At 33.7% G+C, this 16,744-nt stretch overlaps 1 protein-coding gene across 2 annotated transcripts in view; it reads left to right on the top strand.

Moving 5' to 3' along the window:
- The window catches only part of SMYD3 (SET and MYND domain containing 3), a 352,490-nt gene that overhangs the window by 32,193 nt on the left and 303,553 nt on the right, over window positions 1-16,744 (top strand). For both annotated transcript variants that reach the window (XM_058165279.1, XM_058165289.1), the window contains exons 2-5: window positions 2,334-2,397; window positions 3,100-3,207; window positions 4,849-4,906; window positions 9,187-9,323. In XM_058165279.1, the coding sequence (XP_058021262.1) occupies window positions 2,334-2,397; window positions 3,100-3,207; window positions 4,849-4,906; window positions 9,187-9,323 (367 nt within the window). The remainder of the gene's footprint in view (window positions 1-2,333; window positions 2,398-3,099; window positions 3,208-4,848; window positions 4,907-9,186; window positions 9,324-16,744) is intronic.

Genomic DNA, 16,744 nt, shown 5'->3' on the forward strand with positions numbered 1-16,744 from the left:
TAAAGGAGGTTCAATGGACGAGAGTTGCATTACATTTTTCAAGTCACCCATATTTCAATAGAATTGTTGAAGTTGGTCACACTCACATTTCAACTTTGACTTTTGATATACTATTCAAGACATGATTTGACACTTGTGCTTGGTAGGAAGATACAAACAGTGTTGCTATCAAGGAGTTTTGTATACTTGATATTTGGTAATAATGGGTCTAATTATGAGAAGAACAGGGAGTTGGAAAGACAGAAGTTGTTAAATTTGTAGTTCAATTCTTTCTGAATTTTGGACCATTTTTTTTAAAAAAAGCCCTGCTAATTATTTTAGATAAATCCATTATTATTTCATAGATTTAATACAAAGAAAGACATTGATGGAAAGACTGTGAGCTACATAAATCTTATAGATAACATAGTACTGTTATATTCAGGGGAACAGGAGTGGTATATGACAACTCTTCAGAGTGATTTAGTAGAGTAAAACCTCTGAAAGCTGACCATCCAAGGAACTGAAGAAAAGTGGTCAACATACTGTATGGAGGTGGTCCACATATGGAACAAATGTATTGATATGTACATGTGGCTCATTTTATTGTACAGCTTTTATTAGAGAATATATTACAAAAACACACATAGTGAACAAACAGGAATGAATATCTTACCCAGCTTTCTTATGGGCATTTTTTTTCAAAGTGAACAATAATGGGTGTACATGCTTGTGTGAAGTAGTCTCTGATCGCAATGAAATTTATTTAAGACCAACACATTTATTGCACATTGCTTTCTCTTATCTTCTAGGTCAGGGGTCTCCAACCTTGGCCGCTTTAAGACTTGTGGATAACTCCCAGAATTCCTCAGCCAGCAAAGCTGGCTGAGGAATTCTAGGAGTTGAAGTCCAGAAGTCTTAAAGAGGCCAAGGTTGGAGACCCCTGACCTAGGTGACAACTTGTAAAGCAGGGGTGTCAAACTCGTAGCCCATGGGCTGGATATGTCACACGCTGGCCACTCCCACCCCCGTTTTAGTGAAGGAGTCATGATAGTGTAAAGATACCCAGTTTTTTGCAGAGTAACTAGATAGCAAAGCCTAGGAACATTAGGACCAAGTGTTTGAAAGAACCCATAGAAAATATCCATCCATCCATCCTCCAAATAGATTGAATAAATGTTATACTATTGTTAATAAATATTAATATTAGCAAATCAATTTATGATATAGATTGTTTAATTATATGCATGTGTGTGTGTGTGTTTGTATAAATACAGTATCTTGTCTATTTTCTTTATGCAGATTTGTTTCCGGACAGAAATACAAATCATATTGTTACTCTTTCTTCACCACTTAAAACAGGGATGGGTAGACCACGACCCAAAGACTGAAAGTGCCCCTAAGCACATTTTTTTTTGTGACCCGTCCCAAGTTCCACTTGATCTACTCATTATTTCATCCCCAATAACTTGTTCATAAATGATTCATGTTCACCAAAATTTATCCATTCCTCTTTTAGAAAAATTAATTGCCATGGAAGCTCTGTTGGCTAGAAGTTATTTCACAAAGTAGTTTTGTTTTGGAAGCCTCTCCAAATTTTTGTAGATGCTAATTTTCTTAATTAATGAAAATAGAATAGAATAGAATAGAATAGAATTTTATTGGCCAAGTGTGATTGGACATACAAGGAATTTGTCTTGGTGCATGTGCTCTCAGTGTACATAAAAGAAAAGATACCTTCATCAAGGTACAACATTTACAACACAATTGATGATCAATATATCAATATAAATCATAAGGATTGCCAGCAACAAGTTATAGTCATACAGTCATAAGTGGAAAGAGATTGGTGATGGGAACTATGAAACGATTAATAGTAGTGCAGATTCAGTAAATAGTCTGACAGTGTTGAGGGAATTATTTGTTTAGCAGAGTGATGGCCTTCGGGAAAAAACTGTTCTTGTGTCTAGTTGTTCTGGTGTGCAGTGCTCTATAGCGTCGTTTTGAGGGTAGGAGTTGAAACAGTTTATGTCCAGGATGCGAGGGATCTGCAAATACAAATAATACAACAAATAAACTCTCACAAAATAATCTGTAACTGATAAATATGTACATTTTTACCTTTTCTTTTTGCAAACAAAACAAAGGGATGTAATTGAATTAAAAGAAAAAAAAGGGAGGTATGTAAACATAACTTTTGCTTTTTAACACAGGTAAAAAAGGTATTTTTCCAGAATTGTGATCTAGAATCTTAAGCCAGCAAACTGCATCAGATAAACTGAGTATGGGTTGTAAATCTGTTTAATAGACATTTTATTTTCTTTCTCCCTCCCTTCTCTCTCCTCCAACTTTAGAAAGGAGCGGCTACTTAGGTGTTCTCAATGCAAAATTGCAAGATACTGTGATGCACACTGTCAGGTAATTATTTTAAAACATAGATGGACAATACAATATTCAAACTTTTTAACTAGTGAAATTGTTTTCTAATTACACAGTCCTATTTGAATTGGAGTACTGTCAGGCCCAAAAAACCAAGAATGACATGTAGAATTACTTCTGAATAATTCCTTTATTGTTGTTCACCTACAAACAGAATCTTGCCAGACTAAAGTAATTTTCTAGATATTCTCTGTGAATTGCTAGAGAGGGTCCCACTTTGCTCTTTCTGCTCACTAGACAGTTTTTGCTTTACTGTCCCTTTGTCTTCTGGGAAAGAGCCCCTCCCTCCTGTGACTCTGAGGTATATTCCACTACAAGTTTCCCAAAATAGACATGGTATTCCACATGGGGTCTGGCCAGGGCAAAGTGGAATAGAAGAACTATTTCTGCAGCCTATATTTTATGTATCCGTTCATACACCCCAAGATAGTATTTGCTTTTGTAGCAGTGGCATTTCACTATTAGCTTACCATTCAATTCTGAATACATTACTAATGATGACTTACACAATTCTTATTTGTATTTGTTAATCATATTCTATACAGTACATTGCAAATTATATCGTTATACTCCATTTGAAATATCATTTAAAAAACCAGAGATGGAAGTAAAACATTGAAGGAGAAGATCATTTTTAAAAAAACTACTATTAAAGGGAAAATAATTTCTTTTCACTCCTAGAAAGAAGCTTGGCGGGACCATAAACGGGAATGCAAATGTATTAAAGATATTGACCCTAATTTTCCTCCTGACTCAGTGAGGCTTGTTGGCAGGATTATTTTCAAAGTAGTAAGTTAACTTTTTATATATGATTAATTTTTGAAAAATATATCTGCTCCATTTCTGTTAATGTGAAAAAGAGATTGTGTATTTCAGAGTTCAAGCAATCCTTGAGATGGGGCCTCTTGAAGAAGAGGTTGAGAGAAACCTTCACTCAGTCAGATTGCCCCATGTTTTTTACTTGACAAAATCCTTTGGAAATATCTTTGTACCATAAAGTGCCTATAGCAATGAGCTCAAGTGAGACTTGATGAATTGATGTTCTAACCTATGCTGGTTACAGAGAAAATAGGAAAGGAGCCAATTTATTCCTTTGAGTCTTCTTTCCTTGACTTGTGTATATTTGACCTGGTTTTTATAAGAACTGTGTGATGTTAAAGAATTGTTGCTTGGGTTTGCTTGTTTTTGTCTTCTATCCTTTTTTGTGTGTTCAGAATTGTCTTTTGGAATTGTACTCTTGGGGAATGGAATTAACATGTATGTTATTACTTTATGAGATCCTCTGGGTGTCTTTTGGGTTGAAAAAGCAAAGTAAAATGTGCTGTGCTAAGTGAGTATGTATGTGTGATTGTGTGTGATCGCTGTACAGTAATCAGCAGGAGTAAAGGTATTGTCGCTTCACTTGACTAGCTTTTAAGTTGATGGAAAAAGAAAATTAAGATAACTAGAGACACACATTTGTATGCGTTAGGCTATACAACTAATAATTGGATGTGGTATGAAACAATGTGCCTTTGTATAAAGTCTTTTGAAATTATTTCGACTACATTCTTGAGCATTTGGGCAGAAATTATAAATAGGACAAACCAGGCAAATAAATGTAATAAATCAATCCACCATGAGTACGGTATCAGCATATACAATTTTTTGCCACTAGAGATACGATTTTATAGTTTTAGTTTCTAAATGAAATTCTACAAAAATTGCTCAAAATTAAAAATTGTATTTATGCTGTTGGTTTAAGAGTTAATCAGTTTGATCTTAGGCTGATGCCAAATCCCATGTTACTTCATTTCTTAGAAACGATTAATATCTCAGATATTTATGAGAGATTGGTCTTTTGGCACCAATTTCAAAAGGGAGTCCATAAGCAGAATTCTTAAATATCATGCAGTTTGACGCAGTGGCTAAGCTTAAAAAGACTTGCAACTATTGCAACTATTCTAGCAGTGAAATACATAAAAATAATATGTAAAAATGAAGAAAATGGAGAATTAATTAAATGAATAATAATAAAATGCAGATGGTAGGATATAAAACTCTAATAATGTTTTTCCAATCAAAATAGCCACAAATTACTTTATTTCAGATGATTATTGTTTTTCGTATTCATGTATATCAGGTTTAAGAGCCAGGGTGCTGCAGTACTGCAGGCTACTTCTGCTGACTGCCAGCTGCCAGCAGTTTGGCAGTTTGAGACTCATTGGCTCAAGGTTGACTCAGCCTTCCATCCTTCTGAGGTTGGTAAATTCTGAGGAGCCAGATTGTTGGGGGCAATAGGCTGACTCTGTAAACCGCTTAGAGAAGGTTGCAAAGGACTGTGAAGCAGTATATAAGTCTATGTGCTATTGCTATTATAGCTTTTTTTTAAACAGTAAAACAATTATCCAAGGTTATTTTTATTTATTGACGTTTTTATATTCTTACCAGTTAAGACAATCGGTATGCCCATCTGAAGAGCTGTATTCTCTTTCTGATCTTCAGTCAAGTAAGTGTTTTTGTGTATTTTCTCAATTTAAATGGACTCCACTATGTTAAAGATGTGTGAGGACACACTATTATTTAAATATTTTATGCGAATTGGTTCGCAGCTTCATTGTGAGGATTTCTGTGCTCCCTTAAATCTGATGAAGGAACTATTGTTTGTAGGCAGTACATATTGTGATAACAATAATGAAGGTAGAGGGTCTCCCACAGGGATGAAATGTAAAATTTGTTACTACCGGTTCTGTGGGCATGGGTTGGGGGGGAGGGGAGGGGTAATGTGACTGGGTGGGCATGGTCAACTTTTTTTTTTTTACTTTTAAAAGCATTTTTTCTACAACCTCTTGGGCTGAATGAAAAAATGCTTTTAAAAGCCTGTGATGATCAGGCAACTCAGCTGGGATCGCCAGAGGAAAAAAAGCTTCTAAAGGGTTCTGATGATCCCAACTGAGTTGCCTGGTCACCAGAACCTTTTAAAAACATTTTTTCTACAATCTCTTCGACTGAAGAGGTTGTAGAAAAAATGCATTTAAAAGCCTGTGATAATTAGGCAACTCAACTGGGATTGCCAGAGATAAAAAAGCTTTTAAAGGGTTCTGATGATCCTAGCTGAGTCGCCTGATCGCCAGAACCTTTAAAAAAATTTTTTTTCTCCAACCTCTTAGGCCGAAGAGCTTGTAGAAAACATGCTTTTAAAGGGTTCTGATGATCAGGCAACTCAGCTGGGATCGCCAGAGGAGCCTTTTAAAAGCTTTTTTTTTTTACAAGGAGGAGATTGTAAAAAAAAATCCTTTTAAAGGGTTCTGACAATCCCAGCTCAGCTGCGCGATCATCAGAGGCTTTTCTTTTACTTTTAAAAGTATTTTTTCGGCCGCAGAAATTGGCGGGGGGAAGGGCAGGGATTTTTGCTACCGGTTCTCCGAACCACCACCGCCATCGCTACCGGATTGGATGATCCGGTCCGAACCAGGAGCATTTCACCTCTGGTCTCCCAGTTAAATCAGAAGGTGTTAACTGAATCAGTGCAATTTAAAGGATAATTTTGGAATCTCTGCTCCCATACCAGATATTTAATCTTGGAATATTAATGAAAATTTTCTATTCTAAATTATGTATAGTGACATCAAAATATTATTTTATTATATATGTCTTAGCAATTGCATTTATTTTAGAGGTTTTTTTAGTATTTATTTTAGTGTGTGTGTGTGTTATATTTGGACCAAATTCTGAGACTGCATTGTTAACCCTTTCAAAAAAAACCCTACAGATGAATGCTATATTTTCATATTTGGATGGGACTTTTTCCCCCTGCTGAATCTGGGGATGTAAATAGTCATCAGGGTGCCTGCAGATGCAATATTAATAGAAATTATAGATTACATTGAGCTAGAATGGGGTTAGAGTGATTTATACACTCGTCCCCTGCTTTCTTTCCTGAATTACCAGCATTCATTCATATGCACAGAGGGTGGGAAAGGAGTCAGAGGTTCTTTGGAATAACATGTAAAAATATTCTATATATGTAATTGTTTTTTGTAATGTTTCATTTTCCAAGGATTATTTTTTAACTTCAGAAAATTAAAACAATTTATTTACTTGATTTCAGTTCAGTTCATTTGCTATTTTTTTCGGTTTCATATGATATCAGAACTGAATTTTTGATCACTTGCTGTACAATTTCTATCTGATATTTCTTCCTAGGCAATAGTTAAATTATTCCAGTACAGATAATTCTATTCTATACAATACCAGTTTATTATCATTACCGATATTTCAAATACCTCTCAAAATTTTGGATGGATATAGAGTTCTACTTTGCAGCACTCCCATGGATCATATGATCACAATCCAGGTCTTGGCAACTAGACTGCTTTTCTCAATGTCTCAATGTCCTGTGGGCACGTGAACACTATATATATATTTTTATTTGCATTTATATCCCGCCCTTCTCAGAAGACACAGGGCGGCTTACACTATGTCAAGCAATAGTCTTCATCCTTTTGTATATTATATACAAAGTCAACTTCTGGCAACACCCAGGGGAAGGGCCTTCTCTGTGGGGGCTCCCACCCTCTGGAACGAACTCCCCCCAGGACTTCGTCAACTTCCGGACCTCCGAACCTTCCGTCGCAAGCTTAAAACACATCTATTCATCTGTGCAGGACTGGATTAGATTTTAAATTTTATATTGGTTTTAATGGGTTTTATTATTTATATTGTTTTTAAAAAAATTGGGCCATGTAGAATAAGCTTTTTAACTGTTATTTTACTTTGTATCTATATGTACCTTTTTATTCGCCTGTGAACCGCCCTGAGTCCCTAGGGAGATAGGGCGGTATACAAATATGATAAATAAATAAATAAATAAATAAATAAATAAACTTATTGCCCCCAACAATCTGGGTCCTCATTTTACCTACCTTATAAAGGATGGAAGGCTGAGTCAACCTTGGGCCTGGTGGGACTTGAACCTACAGTAATTGCAAGCAGCTGCTATTAATAACAGACTGTCTTACCAGTCTGAGCCACCAGAGGCCTTATTACCTTCTCTACCAGTTTTTGGAAAACATGAATAAAATAATTTCTCAGAGACATCCATATGGCTACTTTGGGGACAGACTATTGAGCTAAAATATAAAATGTCTACCAACATGGCTGCTTCTTTGTTTTCACAGTTATGTTTATCTTATTTTTGTTGATTTACTCTCCCCATCCCCATTTTGCTCTAGGGATAATTAATCCTGTTATTTCTATATCAAAGACAAAATGATAGAAATTGAAAGAATTATTAAATGAATTAAAATAATTATTAATAATGCCAGTCAAATTGTTGTAAGATAAATTGTAAGGGCCATGGCGGCCCATTGGTTAGAATGCAGTACTGTAGGATAATTCACTGCTTACTCCACGAATTTGATTCTTACTGGCTCAAGGTGGTGTCAGCCTTCCATCCTTCCGAGGTCGGTAAAATGAGGACCCAGACTGGTGCAATATGCTAACTCTAAACCACTTAGATAGGGCTGTAAAGCACTGTGAAGCAGTATATAAGTCTAAGTGTTGTATCTACCTACCTACCTACCTACCTACCTACCTACCTACCTACCTACCTACCTATCTATCTATCTATCTATCTATCTATCTATCTATCTATCTATCTATCTATCTATCTATCTATCTATCTAATGTAAATCACCTGATGAGAAAACAAATTATCAAGAACACTCAATTAATAATTGATGGGGGGAATATACTAGATTTCTAATTGCCTGACAGTAATTGTGATTGCAACAAATTTCACAACCTTTCTCTCCAGAAACATCTCCATATTTAGTTACCTGTCAAATAAGAAATGAATAATCTTCCCCCATCTTCCATGTCTGTGGATTAAAAAAGGCATTGATGATTCAACTTGTTATATCATATAAAAGGAGTATCATATGATGTTATTTGAGACTTTCTGAATCTTGTAAATTACCTGGATAAAATTGCAGAGGAACACTGTAAAATTTTCCTTTTAACATGGAAGCTAGTAAGAAATTATCCTGAGTGAAATAAGTCTCTTCTATGGATTTGGAAAAGGATGTTTGCTATGTATTTAGGATGAGACAGCAGTCTTCCATATATGCCGTTGTGAACAAAGAAGACTTTTTGATTTAGCCACATTGAATGTCAGTATTAAGTGTCCATTGTTTCAAATTCAACCTGACATAGATTATATTTTAATCTGTATGTCTGTCTATTCATTCTATCATCTCGTTCTTTATCTTTTTAGCTAATGGTTCATTTTATTAAAGGACAAGTTATTATAAACAATTAATTTGCTATGGATTGACAGCTAGATTTTTAAAATTATTACTGCCTACAGTCAAATTGCTGTCTCATTCTATTTTTTAAAAAAAAACACGTATACCATTTAGGTATTCAATTTTCCACTTTTATAACATACTTTTGATTGAAATAAATCAAAGTATTGTCATCTTACTGTGGGAAAAATATTTTGAATGAAATAAAATTACAATTGTTACTGTAAGACACTTAACTGATTTTCTGTTTACTGTCTCTTTGCACATCTGTTTTTTCTTAAGATTTTGCTTTTTCATTCACGTAATATTTGTACAATTTGGCAATATCAACCTAGTGTTGAGAAGTTCTGTCAAAAATAAACTAGGATATCTTGTCTTTTTGGAGTTTGAAATGTTCACACTGCCAAGCTGATTCTAGATTGCTTAAAGATGTTGGCACAAGATAATCCTCACACTTTAATACATTTCCTCTTTTTAAAAGATGTTGATGAATTAAGTGAAGACATGAAAGAAGGTCTCAGGCACCTCGCTAAGACTCTGCAGCTGTATTTGAAGGTGGAAATCCAAGATGTTTCTCAGCTTTTGCCGGCCTTAGATATTTTTCAGATCTTTGCAAAAGTAAGTGTTAAAAGAGATTTCTGAAAACTTTGAAAATATGTAGTTACTATTCATATTTTTGTGCTTTCGTGTTCTTTAAAAGAAATATTTTAAACCATAACACACTGCCAGATATTGGACTGAGTGAACAGTAAATTTATATACACTTCAGCAATTACAGATTCCCGTCTCAAGGTCAGTATCTTTTTTCTAATAGAAACAATCAGCATATTTTTTTTAAAAAAGAACTATGACAATTACATAATGCTAATATTGCAAAATAACACAATGTTTTAAAATTAAAAAAAAATATGCTTCTGAAAACATGGCTTATGCATTCCTTTTTGTTTGAAATTGGTATCTCTATTAAAAAAATAATGTATCACAATGTATATGCTTACTCACTCTGATGTATGCCTTGTACTAGACTTATTTGTTACCCAGCATTAGAAATTTAATTATTTTTTTCATCCTGATATAAATGTCAGGGGAGGTTAATAATGTCCTACTGCATTTATTATCACCTACTATTTGCTTTAGATAACTGAAAGGGTGACTACATGGGACAATTTTGTAATTTCCTATAGCAAAATGTTATAGCTATAATCCACTGTAAAGTGACTTTATTTTGCGTTTTACTTTTTACCATTTTCTGCAAATCTAGTAGCTAATTTGCATGGTTTGTGGATCCATCATGATCCACATGAGAAGCTTGTAAGTTCAGCTGACTCAATTTCAGATTTCTTTTCACTGGTTTGTAACCATATAATTTCTTCACCTAGTACACTTGCTTTTTAAAATGATTATGTAGTTTTAAATAGTTGCTTATATTTTTCCCCCAGTAATGAATAAATAAGTTTGAGTTTGGCTAAAACATAGTGCTTTATAGGATAAATGTTATCTGCTATTTTAATACATTATTGCTTTTTTGGGATAAACATTAATTTTAAAAATTGTTCCAAATCGGTGTCCTTGGTTTTGCTATAAAAATAAATAGGAAAAACTCAGAATAAGAGTATTTTTTAAAAAATAAAATAAAATGAGTGTCTGAATTAAAGCCATTAAATATGCCTTCCTCTGTGACAAATACAATATTACTACACTAATTGTATAGTATGAAGGACATAAAATTGTCATAATCTATAAACTTCATATTTAGTTTTTTGGGTAGATTTTGTAAATATTTATTTTGTATTTATTTATTATTATGATTTTTATTTATTTTATTATTTTGTAATAATGAATTTTATACTATTGTATATCACTTTTGTATAATTAATGGTAATTAATTGTCTATTAATCTCATATGCATGAATCTCTGCAGTGAATAGTTAAACAGTATAAAAACATAATAAAAAGTTACAAAAATAACAAATAACAAAAATATTGTAAAATAATGTGACTTTCTTTTAACACAGCTATGACCAAGAAATGCACCCACTATCTTGCGTTCGATATAGTTATATTTAGAAATACACTGTTATTGTAGTCATTTACTTTGTTGCTAATAATAACCGTCTGCTTGGAAGCTTTAGATTCAATATTATGGTACAATATTTTTCCATTCATTAGCAATTTATTAACTTTTTAATAGATGGATAGAAAATTATTTACAAATAATCTTCTGTGAGAGAAAGGATTCTGAAATATTTTTGATGGTTTTAAATTATACTGAATGGAAAGCAGATGTGGCCAAAAATATTAATACCTCCATTTTCCCCCAAAGAATCCCAATTTGTTGAAATAAATTGAAACTGGCCCAAATAATTCTTGGAAAAAAAGTACTGGGTGCGTCTATAAATTATCACAGAATAAAACAAAACTATTGTAAAAAATAATGATCAGGTGTTCTGTGTTCCTTTCTGTGTATTTCCTAAGCACGGGATACTTATTCTACATGTGAATGCCATTCTTTCATTTATGAACAGTTTTTAGTAATTTGTATAGTAAACCATACAAGTCAGTTTCAGGCTATTTGATTTAGGTGCTTCAGGAATGAGAATAAATCTATAGCAAGATGAAAGAGAAAAATAAGCATCCCTATACAAAGGTTACTAATTCCTGACATATTTTAGAAAAGTATCTATCAAATAGAGATTACAATGAACCTCCCCCTTTTCTTTTATCCTTAATAACATCCAGTGTTATTATTATAAATATGCTTAGTTTTGCTGCTACACCAAGAAGGTCATTGGAAGCTGAAACATACGAAAATGAAAGTCACAAAATAGACTTTTATTCATGATAACATGATAATTAATAATACCCTGAAAGAGATCCTATCTATCTCCTGTGGAATTTAGTATTGCAGGTTGTTTGTAACCATGAATTATGATTACACAATTTTTTCTTTAAATACATGGTAAGCATCAGAAAAGCTAGTTAGAAAATTCCAAAATAATTTTTTACTGTAAGCATTGAAAAATATAAGTAAAATGAAAGTTCAATTAAGGAAAGCTCATTGCTTTTTAACTGTACTACGGTTATAATTTCAAAGGAGTGGTACAAAAGAAAGTAAGCTTTTTTAAACTAAGAACATTATATAATGTTCAGTTAAGGAGGAGAGAAAGCAATTCATTTTATGCTCACTTCTTAGAATATAGTGGTTCATAAATATATTTTACATTTTAATTTCACTTTGGGGATTTAACAAAATTGCTGTGTGTGTACTGTATGTGTGGTATCACTACTCTTCAAGAATAAAAGTAATTTAAATTAATAAAACTGAAACACTAGATATTGGTTCTATTTCTCACAGCATGTACCTACATGCAGAAAATTCAGGATCTTTAGCATTTCCAAGTAAATTTGCAAAAGATGTCTGACTGAAACCCCCCACCATATATACATATGTACATGCTTACATCTCAAAGGTTCTCCATTTGTTTTTCCATATTCACTAAACATTTTATCTAGGTAAATTCCTTTGTTTTATTTGTTCAAGTTTATTACTGGGTAACTTGAAATTGGAAAACTGTAGTGCAGCAGTCCCAAAGTTTTTGACAACAAGGACCAGTTTCATGGAAGACAATTTTTCCATGGACTGAGGAGGATAGTTTTGGTTTTGCTCACTCATCCGCTACACATCTCCAGTTGTGTGGCCCATTTCCATGCAGGCCTATGAGTTGGGACCCCGCTGCAGCATTTATATCTCTTTTATAATTGTATATAATTTGCATTGGCTATTAGGAGGCAATATATGACCAGATTCATTCTTATTGAAACTTGTTAAATATACAAGGCCACATCTTATTCTGTGGGCTTCAGTCATATTCTGAAATTGAACTCATGAATTATTGTTTTAATTAGATAAAGTGCATGAACAGTGTAATGTAAGTTTAAAGAAAGGTAGAGCATATACCATTTTGATAACATCTCGTATCATTTGGAATTGTTCACTCAGCTATCTCTGTCACATATTAACTATCTTTTTCTTGATACATGAATTGGACTATCCATGCTCCTATTTAACACAATAACATTTTTAAAAATTCCTAATTAAACATATATCTTCACTTCTATGCATGTATTTATCAACTCCAGAAGATCACTTTTTTCAGGTCAATTTTAGTTTATATTATTATGTGGGAATTAAAATCTTTAATTTAGAGACTACTTTGAATGTCAACATAATGCTGCTCTCATCCCACTCATTCAGAAGTACAGTACATGATGTGTGTTGGCACAGTTAAGTTATAAAGCCATAAGTATAAGAAATATGGAGGATGCAGTAATCCCATTATGCTTGTATATGTTTTTTTCTTGATAAGATCACTAGGTATGCTTATCTTCAAATGAGAAGTACATTTTGTTCTGACGTGGGACAGTAACATTAATCTTGGGGCTATTTTTTATTATGTATATCTGGATCTCCCCCCCTCCCCCAGTGATTTACAGCTGGAGGTACAGGTGTGCGTGTGTGTGGAAATCAGGATTTTCATGGTGTTGAAATTAACCTTTTTGGTACTATAATTAATCTTAGTTACTGTTATTCATTTTAACATATAATACAAACAAATGAATCACTAAGTTGGAATAAATTGCAATTTAATTAAAAGTTCTGAAATTGCACTTTGAAACTTTCATGTATTCAAGACATAGCTGAACTATATGAATCTTCAAGATTATAAAGTAAACTGTCTTCAGAATGCAGAGGAGAATTGATTTATTTGTGCAGCATAAAAGAGGATAGATTGCCTTAGTCATGAAGATAAGGGTTCTTTGTGCATATGAGAAATAAGAAAGTTCTTTGTCTAAATGAGAAACCTTAGAGACCACCTTTTCATAGCATTCCATGTTGTCTTTGAGACAGAACGACTTTGATCACTTTAATATAAGGTGGATCAACATTGGCAACTTAAAGACTTGTGGATTTTAACTACCAAAATTCCCCAGCCAGCACCCCAGCCAGGAAGAGTGCTGACGCTATTGATTTGCCTGGACATATGTGCTCTGTAGTATATTGTGTAACCCTCAGAAGCTTCTCTTTATCGTTCTTCCAAATTCAATGACTATACTATGTACTTCTAGTTTTATATTTAACGATAAGGCTTTCAGGGATTGTGATATTCTTTTAATTTTTAAAAATGTTTCGGAATTTACTTTTATATCATAGATCCCCAACCATCAAATACCTGTACAATTAGCACAGGGGCACCCCAAGGCTGTGTGCTCTCCCCACTTCTCTTCTCTCTGTATACCAATGACTGCATCTCCAATGATCCAGCTGTTAAGCTACTGAAGTTCGCAGATGACACAACAGTGATTGGTCTCATTCGAGACAATGACGAATCCACATATAGACGAGAGGTCGAACAACTAGCCTTATGGTGCAACCAAAACAATCTGGAACTGAACACACTCAAAACTGTAGAAATGGTGGTAGACTTTAGGAGAAACCCTTCCATACTTCCACCTCTCACAATACTAGACAACATAGTATCAACAGTAGAAACCTTTAAATTTCTAGGTCCTATCATATCGCAAGATCTAAAATGGACAGCTAACATCAAAAACATCATCAAAAAAGGACACCAAAGAATGTTCTTTCTGCGCCAACTCAGTAAGCTCAAACAGCCCAAGGAGCTGCTGATTCAGTTCTACAGAGGAATTATTGAGTCTGTCATTTGCGCCTCTATAACTGTCTGGTTCAGTTCTGCAACCCAACAAGAAAGACACAGACTTCAGAGGATAATTAGAACTGCAGAAAAAATAATTGCTACCAACCTGCCTTCCATTGAGGACCTGTATACTGCACGAATCAAGAAGTGGGCCGTGAAAATATTTACAGATCCCTCACATCCAGGACATAAACTGTTTCAACTCCTACCCTCAAAACGACGCTATAGAGCACTGCACACCAGAACAACTAGACACAAGAACAGTTTTTTCCCGAAGGCCATCACTCTGCTAAACAAATAATTCCCTCAACACTGTCAAACTATTTACTGAATCTGCACTACTATTAATCTTCTCATCGTTCCCATCACCAATCTCTTTCCACTTATGACTGTATGACTATAACTTGTTGCTGGCAATCCTTATGATTTATATTGATATATTGACCATCAATTGTGTTGTAAATGTTGTACCTTGATGAAGGTATCTTTTCTTTTATGTACACTGAGAGCATATGCACCAAGACAAATTCCTTGTGTGTCCAATCACACTTGGCCAATAAAAAATTCTATTCTATTCTATTCTATTCTATTCTATTCTATTCTATTCTATTCTATTCTATTCTATTCTATTCTATTCTATTCTATTCTATTCTATTCTATTCTATTCTATTCTATGAAAATATGACCTCTGGTCAGAAGTAGTCTCCCAGTGAAGCCCAATGAAAGGTTCCTCACATCTGGTTTAGTAGTTTCTTAATGCTATCTATAGTAGTAGATAGCATTGAGGACCTGTATACTGCACGAATCAAGAAGAGGGCCGTGAAAATATTTACAGATCCCTCACATCCTGGACATAAACTGTTTCAACTCCTACCATCAAAACGACGCTATAGAGCACTGCACACCAGAACAACTAGACACCAGAACAGTTTTTTCCCCGAAGGCCATCACTTTGCTAAACAAATAATTCCCTCAACACTGTCAAACTATTTACTAAATCTGCACTACTATTAATCTTCTCATCGTTCCCATCACCAATCTCTTTCCACTTATGACTGTATGACTGTAACTTTGTTGCTGGTAATCCTTATGATTTATATTGATATATTGACCATCATTTGTGTCGTAAATGTTGTACCTTGGTGAAGGTATCTTTTCTTTTATGTACACCGAGAGCATATGCACCAAGACAAATTCCTTGTGTGTCCAATCACACTTGGCCAATAAAAAAATTCAATTCAATTCAATTCAATTCAATTCTATTCTATTCTATTCTATTCTATTCTATTCTATTCTATTCTATTCTATTCTATTCTATTCTAGTAAGAGAGAAAGCTGTTTTATAGCAGCTTTATGCCTGTGAGAATATGTTATCATCTGAACTCTGCAAGGCCTATTGGGAAAGATTTTGGCTCTGGGAAGAAAACAAAGAAGATTGAAAATGGCAATTTTGTGACCACCTCTCCCACCAATGTCATAATTGTGAGTGGGTACTCAAGTGCCCAGATCACATACACATGATCATGGGGTTGTGCAACTTCAAGATTTTATCTATATATTATTTTATTTTATTCTATAATTTTTAATTAGATATTCATTGAATGTTTTTATTAGTTCTCGTCTCTGGTCTATGACTGTAGTAAACTAAATTGAACAGTGTTTTAAGGCCTTGCCTATTTCATACTTCTATTGTTGACAGTACTAGCACTCAGGAATAGGAATCTGTAGAAGCAAATATGCATTATTAAATAGTAGCTTACATATTCCAGTTTCAATATGAATCAGTCATACAAGATTGCAATCAGTTCTATCTTATATAGTATCTCATAATGTCCACAATATTCATAAATGGTTTATCTTTATTTAAAACATCAACTAGGACTAATTAATAAAAGATGCAATCAGGTTTCCATTTAGCAATAGTTTAAAATGACTTAATTGTTTTGAGCCTCTCTTTTTCACCATTATTCAGAACAGATAGGGTTTTTTAAGATTTACAGGAGTGAGCTGTAAAGACTTGGCTTATACTTGTTTAATCAGGCTTAGGAAAATAGATGGGTATTTACATACAAAGAATTCTCTGTTCAGAATTATATCCAAGGCCTGCTTCTCAGTTACTGAATTATGCTATAAGAAGCATCTTTTGTTTCTCATTTGCAGGGCAAACCTAATTTCCTTTTTTGCTTTTTCTGCTTAAATTGACATTGTTTTAATAACAACAACAACAACAAAATAGAAATGGCATTTTATGAATAAGTAAAGACATGCACACCTTCTATAAAAGTTTAATTTTCATCCCAATAATGAATTCAGTTCATATGT

This window comes from Ahaetulla prasina, chromosome 1 (assembly GCF_028640845.1).
Source record: "Ahaetulla prasina isolate Xishuangbanna chromosome 1, ASM2864084v1, whole genome shotgun sequence".
Lineage (NCBI taxonomy): Eukaryota > Metazoa > Chordata > Lepidosauria > Squamata > Colubridae > Ahaetulla > Ahaetulla prasina.